The sequence below is a fragment of the Acanthopagrus latus genome, chromosome 19, assembly GCF_904848185.1.
Source record: "Acanthopagrus latus isolate v.2019 chromosome 19, fAcaLat1.1, whole genome shotgun sequence".
Taxonomy (NCBI): domain Eukaryota; kingdom Metazoa; phylum Chordata; class Actinopteri; order Spariformes; family Sparidae; genus Acanthopagrus; species Acanthopagrus latus.
The window spans coordinates 12,238,032-12,249,583 of NC_051057.1; the positions used below are offsets into that span (position 1 = coordinate 12,238,032).

At 41.9% G+C, this 11,552-nt stretch overlaps 1 protein-coding gene across 3 annotated transcripts; it reads right to left on the reverse strand.

Moving 5' to 3' along the window:
- Nucleotides 1-61: 61 nt before the first annotated feature.
- On the reverse strand, nucleotides 62-9,671 carry pdk3a (pyruvate dehydrogenase kinase, isozyme 3a). Of its 3 annotated transcripts, none has more exons than XR_005071398.1 (12): nucleotides 9,230-9,669; nucleotides 6,534-6,675; nucleotides 6,343-6,414; nucleotides 5,667-5,851; nucleotides 5,476-5,565; nucleotides 4,568-4,645; nucleotides 4,356-4,432; nucleotides 4,140-4,241; nucleotides 3,926-4,033; nucleotides 3,621-3,734; nucleotides 1,244-2,587; nucleotides 62-662 (listed from the first exon to the last, which is right to left on the reverse strand). XR_005071398.1 is itself a non-coding variant. In XM_037078505.1 (12 exons), exons 1-12 carry the CDS (start codon nucleotides 9,330-9,332, stop codon nucleotides 646-648), a joined length of 1,209 nt encoding a protein of 402 aa, XP_036934400.1. In that variant the 5' UTR covers nucleotides 9,333-9,671; the 3' UTR covers nucleotides 62-645. The 3 variants fall into 3 exon arrangements, 2 of the variants coding, with proteins under 2 accessions (XP_036934400.1, XP_036934399.1); XM_037078505.1 differs by having other exon boundaries at nucleotides 2,467-2,587; nucleotides 9,230-9,671; XM_037078504.1 differs by having other exon boundaries at nucleotides 62-2,587.
- Between the last annotated feature and the right edge of the window lie 1,881 nt (nucleotides 9,672-11,552).

The following is an 11,552-nucleotide window of genomic DNA, read 5'->3' on the forward strand; positions in this document are numbered from 1 at the left end:
ACCAGCTTTTCCCCTTCTTGCCGACTGACGAGAAAAAAAAAAGAGTCAAATCATAGACGGGTCGCACACAACAGCAATTATTATTTATTGTCAGGTTCGACAGTGGGAGTTGACCTCATGCTGGATCAGATCCTCCGACTGCTCGCTGATCACCTTTTTTTTTGGTTTTCGGTCCATGTTGCATTATTTGCATATCTCTGCGTGACCACCTCCTTAGTGAGGAGGTCATGCACACAGATACATTTTGTTAAAGCCTGGAGGTACAGTAGGATGGAAAACAGAGCGATCATTCCACACTGGCAGGGAACACATTATTAATAGTTATGTACACAATATGTCATCATATTTTATAAATACCATCGGTACAGAAACAGTGTTTAACAGAGAAGGTTGGTTAGTGCTAAAAGATGAAAGATCCTCTGGCCTCTAAAGCCCACGACAGGGGCTGAAACTTCGACGAAGGTGTGAACTTTTTTCAGTCACTGTCTTTTGAAGTGTGAGACATTAACGGTGGTGAAGTGAGGCCTGTAAATGAAGACGACTGTTGTCTTTACAGCAGGTTTGTCTACTGAGACAAGGGCATTGGCAGTGATGAAATCTTACAGATGAGGGAGCTTTCCTTTCTGAGCTCTTCATTTACTCTCTTCACATCAGCGGTGATGCTAAAGGAGATGAGAAAAGGATGTCACTTCAGAGTTTCGGTATTCCTTCATCATCTGGTCCTAGGTTTGGGCCATGTTTTATTAAGGTTTGGTCTTTTTCCTGTAGCTCCTAAAGCTTCACTGCTATGATGACAGTTTTGAGAACGAAAGTGATATCCTGATCATAAATAATTATATATTATTAAATTCATAATTACAAGAAATTCTTGAAAGAGGGTCTAAGATTATTGCATAAAAATATTATTTTAAGTAAAAATCTACCTTTAGGTTTTGTAAAGTGCACTAAAAAAAATGTTCCTTCAAAAAATGGGGTTGGTTTGAAGCAATATTTCAGTACTTAGCTATTGTGATGAAAAGTGGAAGAAAACAGTGCAAAAGCCTGGAAAAAGTAGCTCTTACTTGCATCTTTGTTTCGGATGAGATAAATTAAAACAGTCAGTTATTTAAGCTGCACTTTCTAATCCTGTCTTTTACACACGTGATAAAAATGAAAGCACGTTTTAAAAATACACACTCTTTGTTCAAACTCGTTCAGAGAGCTGCAAGGATTAGTAACGCCACAAGGGAGACACAAGACTGACCGGCTGAAGCATTGTTAGGGGGTCCAAGCTGTGAGCATGTTTACAGGATGAGGTGATGATGTATTCCCACTTTCAGAGTCCTCGTCAGACGCAGCAGGTCCATTCCTCTCCGTTTGAGGGTTCGTACAACACATCATGCTGGTGTGGTTGAAGCTACATGACAGGTGGAGCTTGCATGGTGGCATTTCATAAGCATCCTACAGACGCTCCTTTGGTCCTTTAATAGTTGTTAAATTGGGGTGCAGAGCTGGCTAATAAGCAGAAATGTTGGATGAGGGTCAGTATTGCCAGTAGGTCGACGATCAGTCAGTATAAACAAAATACTCTGAAAAAACATGATCATTTCTAACCCATTGTAAATGAACTTTGAGTTCCAGTAGAGCCTTCAAGGCAGATTTCTTAAAACATAAAATATGCTATACATCTCCAGAAGTAAGGCTTTCTCGCTCTCTGAGATAAAATAAAAATCCTGACTTCTAGATCTTTAAAAACAAGGTGTACTCTTCCTATGATTTTTTTACAAAGGGGTTATCATTTTGTCTCATCTAGGCGCTAGCCTCTCTTCCATGTTCCCAGAACAGAGTCCAAAACAAGTCTTTACTATGCCAGTGACACACTGGCCTAATTGTGCGTTCAGTCAAAAGTGTCTCCCAGAGGAAGGAAATGAAACCTCCTCTTCTTCCCAATTGCACTGAAACTCAACCCCCCCACCCCGACTCTGCTTGTGTTTTAGAGGCTGAAAACAGAAGACAAGCCTTCAGTGACTGTGAGAAAGACACTCAGCAGTTCAGTGCAGGGAGAGCTGTGGCCCAGTCAGGCAGAGCAATGCATGAGACAGAGGGAGAGTTAACATGATGCAGTGAATTTGTCTTAAAATCATGGCCAGATGTGGAAGAGGAAATTAAGTCAACGTGGGTAAAGATTCAATTCACTAAATGACTATAATTTGGAAGAGGTTCATTTGAAACTCCGTCTTGGGAGAGCCACTGTTAATGCCACAACAATGAAAGCTATGCTGATGAATGTCATTGCCATTGGGTACAGACATAATTCAAGGTCATGTCTTTTCCAAAAGCTTTAACCACTGGAATGTAAAAGCAAGTCTGATCCTAAACCCAAGGGCAACATTTCATCGTACAAGCTCGAGGGCAGAGTGCTTCCAGCAGTGGGCCGGGCTAGCATGGTCAGGCAGAGTTATCTGTTGGCTTTGTATTTGGACTTGCTGGCATCGCGTGGCTCTTTGCTGGGGTTGCTCCAGTCGTCTGCCTCGGGGCTGGTCTTGTAATGACGCCATGCTGACTTGTTGAAGACAGGCAGGCGCTCAAAGGACTCACTGGACAGGGCCTTCAAACACAAGGAGGAACAAACAACAGGAGCAATTTATATAAACATAGCAGACATTCAGATTCAGAGACAACTGAGTCAATTTATATTCACTATAAAATATGTCCATGTGTAGGTTTACGTTATGTTATAATCCTCTGCTCTCCTCTACTTTCAGTCTTAACGCTAAGCTAAGCTAAGCTAAGCTAAGCTAAGCTAAGCTAAGCATCTTTCAACTTTTATATCATAGGCTACTTAACAGATAGATACAGGAGGTTGGGCTGCTGCTTTCCATTATTTACAGTCTTTATGTTAAGCTAAGTTAAAGTATTTAAGCTCTAATATCATACTTTAAGGACGGATAATAGCTGTAGGCTAGCTGCTTGGGTCCACTTGGTCCCAGTCTTTATGCTAAGGTCTCCTAGTAGTAGCATTATACTGAATACCAGTAGTTATGCTAAGCTAAGTATAAGTCTCCTAACCGTAGCATCAAACTTAGTAGACATATAAGAGAGGTAGGATAGCTGCCTTCCCCTGTTTCCAGTCTTAATGCTAACCTTAGCTGAAGTATTCTAATTTTGGCATCACACTTAACAGACAGATGAGGGAGGTTGGCTAGCTGCCGCACCCTGTTTCCTCTCTTAATGCTAAGCTACGTTAAAATGTTCTAGCTCAGGCATCACCCTTAACAGACAGTCACAGTAAGGGAGGGTAGCTAGCTGCTCCCAGTCTTTATGCTGAGCTAAGCTAAAGTTTTGTAGCACTAACATCACACTTAACAGAGAGATATGGGAGGTAGCCGTTTCCATATACTTCCTGTCTTTATGCCAAGTTAAGCAAACTGTCTTCTGGTTCTGGTGTCAAAGTTCACAGACAGATGTGAGAGGCACCATTCTTCTCATCCAACACTTGGCAAAAAAGTGAACAAGCACATTTCCAAAAATGTCAAACTATTCCTTATAAACTCTGATTATTGTGTCTTGAGTGACAAAAAACACATAAACAAAAAAAAAAAGCACTACAACATGCCTCACATTTGACCAGCTCACTTTACCTTCAGATATATTACTGCATCTGTGCCCACGCCCTCCATGGAGTAGAGTTTCAGATCCCCCTGGAAGTATCGGGCATAGAGCCTAGAAATCGGCAAACCGTAGCCAAAACCGGCCTGGTTGGGGGGAGGGAGAACGGCAGAATTTAATTTCCAAGATGTCATGCTGCATATAACAAATCTGTGGGCTATGGAAGGTTTGCAATGGTCACCAGAGTCAATACTAATTTGATTTAATGTGTGTGTGTGTGTGTGTGTGTGTGTGTGTGTGTGTGTGTGTGTGTGTGTGTGTGTGTGTGTGTGTGTACCAGCGGGACAGCTCCTGGCTCCAGGCTTGGTGTCGGGGCAGTGGAGTACATGTAGTTAAACAGACGGTCTATCTTCCTCAGAGGAACTCCTCCTCCTCTGTCACTGATCTGACGGGAGACAAACACACACACACACTCAGAGTTCTAATTAAAAAGCAAAAGACAAATATTTACTTGATGATTAGGTGTGTGTTGATATGTGTGTCTAATATACCTTTATGGAGAGATCCTCTTTACCCAGGGTGACTTTTGCCTTTACTGGTGGCAACTCCTCTGCACTGTTCTCGTGAAGCTCCACTGTGGCTCTCATCGAGTTCTACAAACACACACACAGTTAATTAACTCAGCGCAGCACAAGCCCTTGTAGAAATATAGCCACATTACAATTTAATTACATTTAAAAGGGCATCAAAACACTGATTCCGCTCACCTTAAAGAGCTCAAACAGCATGTGGAACAGATGAGAGGGCACGTACACCGCCTGGATGGGCTTTTTAGGGGCCTTCACTGGAAGACAAGAATGTGAAGTGATCATTAACACATCCAGACTGGTTCTTGAGAAGTTAATGAGATGGCGAACGTTGTAATCACAGCCCTAAATTTGGAAACACTCAAATACATGAATGGAAACAATAATCTTACTGTTGAACTCTTCAATTTTCAGCTCAGGAGCAGCCAAGTAGTACTTCTCGCACAGCATCTTGGCGGTGTCATAGGCATCTGACAGAGGAGGCAAAACAACATGAGTCAGGGCAAAACGAGCGGAATATGTGATTTGTTTATATTTGGATTCTTTTTTATAGGGCACTAATATGGCTCTCTGTTCCTCTTGGGTCACTAAGAGTGCAGCTTTGGATTTCTGGAATTTTTCAAGAAGTATCATTGTGTAAACACGCCGTTTTGTACCGAGGCACTTGGGTGTGTTTGGTTTGTGATAAAACTCTGTTTCCCTGAAAGGATCTTTTTCAGCCAAAAATTAAAACGTCCTCGCCCCCATGCTGATGGAAAGTCGGGTGAAGTTTTGTGGTCCACAAAACCCCTCTGGAGCTTCACAGCAGAAAAACACTGCAACATTCACCTAAACAATTGAAATAGATGGGGATCCAAAGATCCAAAATTGTATTTTAATACCCTTTTCAAAGCTGACATTTTCATTGTAGCTGCTAAGCTAAAAGTGTCAACACAAACTCTGTCTGAAGTGGGTGCAGGAGCTTGATCGTGCAATTAGGGTTTGAATAACTATTTTCAAATCCATTTGAGCTCTCTTGGCTTCCAAAGACTACGATTACACCAGACAAACTACATGGAGCCATTTTAAGAGGTTTTATGGGTTGCTTTTTCGGTTTTCAGACAAGTCCCCATCTACTTCAGTCCTTCGGGAGAATGCTGTCCAGCTGTGAAGCTCCAGAAATCTTTTGTGGACCACGAAACTTTACCAGACTTTCTATTGCCACGTGAGTGATCATCAATGGATTTTCATTCACGGCAAACTTATCCTTTCAGAACTATGCAAATAGTAGCAGCAAAGCAAAAACCTTTCTTTAACTCACCACTGACGACCTCGGCCACGCTGCAGGTGGGATCAATGCTGCCTATGTGTTTCGGATGGGCAGGGTTGGTGTCGTTGCCGAACAGGAGAGCTGCACAGAAAGACATGGGAATCAAAGTCAGCTGCAGAGACAGATGGACAGTATGCCGGTTTCCAAAAAAAAAACAAAAAACAAATGCTTGTGGGACTCACTGTGCTGGTTGATGAGCATGCGGAAAGAAATGCGGTTGGTGTAGAAGCGATCGAGGAAATACTGGATGTTGCTGCTGATAAAGGGGTCGAAGCCAAACTTCTCCTTGTACTCGATGACTCCCTGGGCCATGGTGGGAACCACGTCGTTGTGACGGTTGCGGATCTCGATCAAGAGCTCCAGGAAACTGAAAATGAAATAAAAACAATTCCACCTATTAACACACTGATCATGTGCGCACACATTTCCATCGATTAAACATAAGAGGGCCAGTTAGCAATGGAAAAAAATGTTCAGTCTCTGATCCGCTGGGTTTGTTTTTTGCCCCCTTCAACGTAAGAAACATGTCTTAGTCATGAACCAGGGCTGATATCACTTTTCTTCCATTTCCAGTGAACCGAACAATTCTTGGAAATGTGCCCTCTAAACAGACGCCCTTATCTGAATTCCTATCTCTGTTTATCACACGGGCATTGTTATCGTATAAATATGCACCGTTACCTGTACAGTCAGCAGAGATCATTGTGCATTAAGGGGATTAGCTGCAATGGAGGAGGGACTCTAGACATAAAGACACAAATCCAGTATAGAACAGCTGGGTGCCTGACAGGGCTGTGCTTCCTGCACATGTACAGCACTCGCCATCATGAATCAATAACCGAAACCATGTTCACTCACTCATTCAGAGTGTGAGCATCCTCTGGCTTTCTGTTCTCATAATCCAGCAGCTCCACGAAGCTCTGCATGTACCTGGTGAAGCAAACAGAGGTCAAAGGGCAGCTTTTACATGTTCCTCTTAACAGCCCCGCAGCCATAAACCTTATCACCTGTCAGTAATAAAAGCTTAATTTCCCGAGGAAGAGTCTCACCATTTCTGCACCAGTCTGACGGAAGGCTGGCTCAGCAGGTTATCAGGGAGGAGGTTGACCTCCCTCATGGTGTTGGCCAGCCGCACAGGGAGCTCCTTACGCAGGAACATGTAGGATGTTTTCTCGCACGCATTCTCCCGGCCTGGAGGGAAAAATGAGTGACGTCTGAACAAGTTGCAAAAATGAAAGTGACCGGTATCTCTGGAGCGTGTGGGATTAGTCAGCACCTGAAAAGTCATACTTGGGTCAAAGTAAAAGCTATCGTGTTTAATTACTGTTTCGGTAAACGGAAGGAGAATTTCGAAACTTTCCAGCACGTCCCTTCGTGTTCATTGGAGTAACACCCAGCAGACTATAGGTTTGTGTTCCGGACATCAGCTTCCCAGATTGATTTAGAAGCTTTTTTTCTGCAGCTTCCATGGAGCAGCGATGTCACATGATCCCAGTGTTTGACAGACATAAGTCCTTAAATGTAGTGGAGTAAAAATTAATATATGTATTTTTTCCCAAACTGTAGTGAAGTGGAAGTACAAAGTAGTGGAAAATCGAAATGCTCCAGTAAAGAACAAGTACCTCACCGGTGTATGTACTTGAGAAAGTGTACTTAGTGATGTTCCATCACTGTGTATACATAAATGGACATGTCAAGGGTATAGATTAGGGTTAATCTTATGGTTATGTACTTTGTTACATTCCATCACTAAGGTACATAGCTGCAATGACCAATTGATTAGTTGTCAACTAATCTTATAAGGGAAAAAAGGACACATTTATCTATTTCCAGCTTCTTAAACTGGAACTGTTTCTGACTTCTTTACTCCTCTGTGACAATAAACTAAACACCCTTGAGTTGTGGACAAAACAAGACGTGTGAGGACGTCATCTCGGGAAATACTAATGAATATTTTACACCATTTTCTGACATTCTACAAACCAAACAACCCAACGATTCATTGAGAAAAATAATCACCAGATTAATCGACAGTGATAATAATTGCTCGTGGCAGCCCTGACTCGAGCTACACTATTGAACTTGTGACAGCTAAATCATCTCGAACCATGATTCATTTTGGCACATGACGACATCCGCCTTGCACAAAACATGTATTGTACTCTCGCTGACATGTGAAGACCGAGGTGCGTCTTCCAGATAAGAAACCAATGGAATTATGCCAAAAGGTAACTGTTATCAACCTTAAAACACTCCTGGAAATGCTTCATCTTGAGCCACTGACAAGATTTGGCAAATAAAATATGATTTAAAGTGTAAAGGAGTGAGTGGTAGAGGCAGCAAACACACAAGCTGCACTTAAAATCCTGAGTGTCTTACTAGGAGCTGGAGTTTCAACCTTTAATATGATACCTTCAGCTCTGCAAATTGGCTGGAACTGTTCGCCAACATTAGCTTGAACCATACAAGGAAATCATAAATATTGTTACCCGGCAGAGAGAGAGCGAGGGGGGGGGAGTCATGGAAAGGTTAGGGGGGATTTATGTTTCAGATCTAAACAGGAAAATCTGAATGCCTGTGGTGTGAGCGGTGCAATGTCAAATGTCTTCCTTGGCGATGACTTTGCATTTTAAGAGCCTTGACTGGACCAAAATTTAATCTAGACAGCGTGCAAGCAGCCCGGTGTCTCTAACGAGTGCATGTGAGGACCGACTTGGAAGCATATGAGACCTATTAACCTTCATCACAGAAAACCTGAGGAGGAAATCTGCTGCTTTCAAGTTTTTCCAGCAATAAAACGGGAGCAACGGTCAAAGTTTTTTTCCCCCAACTCATAGCGAGCGAAGAGACGTTTTGCAGCAGGGTGAGAGGAAACGTCCCATCATCTCTGCTTCCCCCTGACTCATCAAAACTAATGGAAGGGCCCATAAAAAAATAGGGTAGTGAAAAAACACCAAATACTGACTCAGCACACTCTGCGGTGATGATGTCTCACTTGTTCCCCTTTAGAGAGTCACGGCCCCCCCCCCCCCCCAGTGCTGCTGTGACAAGGAAAAGATCCTCGGCTGCGTTTCACAATGCAAACAAACGCCTCACGTTCACGCGTCAGATCCACAGCTGTGAGAACATATTGCATAAGAGAGATGACTGTTTAATCAGAGATGGATTAAGAAAAGCCTTGAGCGCGGCTTCCACCACTGTCATCCTTACATCTCAAGTCTCACGCCGGAGAGTGCAGCACACTGTTTCACGCTTCCATGCTCCCAGAGGACTGAAATAAACCTGGAAATCATGATCAAAACCTCTTTACTTTACAGAGCAGCTACAGAAACTGTGTGTAACTTGAGCCGCATCCTCCACTGCATACGTGCTGTTGTGCCAGTCTGAGTGAAGACACAGCACCTGCATGACTGGAGAGGGGTTCTGTCACACATGTTCACACGGTAAACAGACCTGCAACAGAGAGCTGTCACGCAGAACTATCAGCATTGCAAAGGGGGCTGGTTTGGGGGGGGGGGCGGTGTTACTGAGAGGTAACAGCCAATTTAAATGCTACATCTGACCATCACAAAGTGGCTTCTACTATTAATAACAACCCCGGGGCTTCTGCATGTGGCACTTCAAACCGACAGATACAGCGACACGAGTGACAATACACAAGGCCTCCTCTTCCTTATCAGCGAGTCAACCCCCCCACCCCCACACACACCTTCTCCAGGATGACAGCCCAGGCACTGCTACTTACCAAAATCCAAAAACTGCTTGATGGAGAGCGGGGAAGGCGAAAACCTGGAGTAATACTCGATTTTGGGGTTGGCGTTTTTCAGCAGACACGTGAAGATCCTCATTTTGAAAAAAAAAAAGAAAAAGAAAAGAAAAAAAGAAAAAGTTTAACGGTGATGCCCGGGTTCTGAACGTGAGAATGGGATTCAATAAAAACACGAGCGTTTCATTCCCGGTAATGTTGACACTGGCCACACTGACTGTCCTCCTCTCTCGTCGGCGTCCACATTTCTTCCAGCCCGCGGGCCTCCGGTGGACACGAAGCGAACTGGTAAATAAATGTCCATAAAGGTTACATGATAGATACAAACACTTTGCTCCCAAGAAGGCTTCCTGGGTCTACATTGTTCAGACATTCAGGGCAGCTAATACTGTCAAGCTAGCCGACTTCTGGTAATTGACTTCCGGTTCGTTTTTCCATAATAAAAAAAAGTCTGCCATTTATTTTGTGGGTTTATTGACGTAGATTATCAATTTACTAATTGTTTACACATTAATTATAATCCATTATTAAGAAAAACGTTGGGGTGGCTGTGTTTTTGAAAACTGTATCTTGCTAGTTTAACCATCTAACACTTCACTTTTTTCTCTCAACATTTACTTAATTCAGGCACATTATCCATGATGTCAGAAATGACAGTACATTAATAAAAAAAAAGAGATACACGTAAAATTATAAAAGGGATAAAACATACATGCTACATACTTGATAACAAAAAAATAATACGGTGGTTTGTGTGGATGTAAGCTTTAAACTACTACAATGATAAAGTAAATAGTAAATAATGTGCAGATAAAGGAAAAGGACTGCAGAGCAGACAAGAGTTCATTTATTAGCATTGATACCTACAGCTATTCATGGAATAGTACAAGGAGCTTTTGTTAATGTTCATTAATGTTGAAAGTTGCATAACACTTATTTTTGACATTGACTTGTGAAATGAGTAACTGTTGTTTAGCCATGATACTTTCTAAATTACTTACAAACATTTACAACTCCAGACTTGAGAGATTTTTCACAACTTGGCACCTCGAGTTGTTCGATTAAGTGGCTCATAGCTGATTTATAAAGCAACCTGTACTTTACTGGATAATTTCAATTTTACTTTGAAAAAATATGATGAACTCAAACCAGGATAACAATGCATCATTGTTATAAATTCATCGTATGTTGTGTATGTTAAATGTATTCATCTACCTAACGTTATTCATAATAATTAAAATCAACCCCATCTCTAACAGTGAATGTTAATTCAACATGAATGTATTAGTACTACAATATACAATGGTAAAACACTGGCAGGCGGTCATATTTCTGCACGTCATTCAAAAACTATTTTACTTTGAAGGTCACTTCCGGCCTGCTCGACAGGCTTTGACGTGGTCCGACATCACGTACATTCGAAAGTCTCGACTCAACCGCACTTGGCTCAAGTTTGTTGATGCACGGCGGTGATTGGCTTAAAACCAGGAAGTGAGAAACAGCGACAACCTGATTGGACGGCGGAGTGTCAATCACTATCGCTTAGCTTGTTTATCTGCGGCCACTTCACTGCGATAAACACAGTGGACTGTTACATTCTTACGCAGTCAGATAGACAGATAAACATTTAAAAATATTAATTGTGTGGGATGTTTGTAGCTTAATATGTGTGTTTTTGGACTGGATGTCATGTTGTTATGACCACTACCTGTTACAGTAATGACAAGAGGATGACAAGGCTCCACACTGAGGCTCTTCTCTACCAGATATAGGTTTCTACTGCCATCTAGCGGCAAATCAGACCACAAAAAGTCATCGAGTTAAAAAAAAAAATTATGTGAGGATGTTTACAACGCTTACGGTAACAGTGACAGTATGCAAACAGACAGAAAACACAAAATATAGTTTATCAATAAATCGTGCTACAAGGCCTCACAAGAAGACTGCAGATATATTTAAGCTGTGCCACTTTATATTTGGGGTGCTGTTAAGTTTTGTTTAACTGGGCATATATATGTTATTGTGAATTCAAAAAGTGATTTGGTACCTCACCTGATTCCTAAGAGTAAAATTAGACATACGCTTCAACATGTATGGAAAATAATGTTTTTAAACATGAGTTAATGATCAAATTAGGTTTATTTTTGTTTACATCGAGCAGTTCCTTGTAAATCATCAAGTGAACATTAAAATCAACCTTCACCAAAAACCTCTTTTCTCTGTTTAACCTTAGCAAAATACAAGGCATCATGTTGCAGTTGTCTGTCCAGACTCAGAAGACTCATGTAGTGAAGACTTTAAA

Coding starts and splice junctions, on each gene's coding strand:
- pdk3a (XM_037078504.1), bottom strand. CDS start 9,332: ATGAGGATCTTCACGTGTCTGCTGAAAAACGCCAACCCCAAAATCGAG. Junction 6,676..9,229: donor CAAGCAGTTTTTGGATTTTG/GTAAGTAGCAGT, acceptor TTTTCCCTCCAG/GCCGGGAGAATGCGTGCGAG. Junction 4,433..4,567: donor GAAAATTGAAGAGTTCAACA/GTAAGATTATTG, acceptor CTTGTCTTCCAG/TGAAGGCCCCTAAAAAGCCC.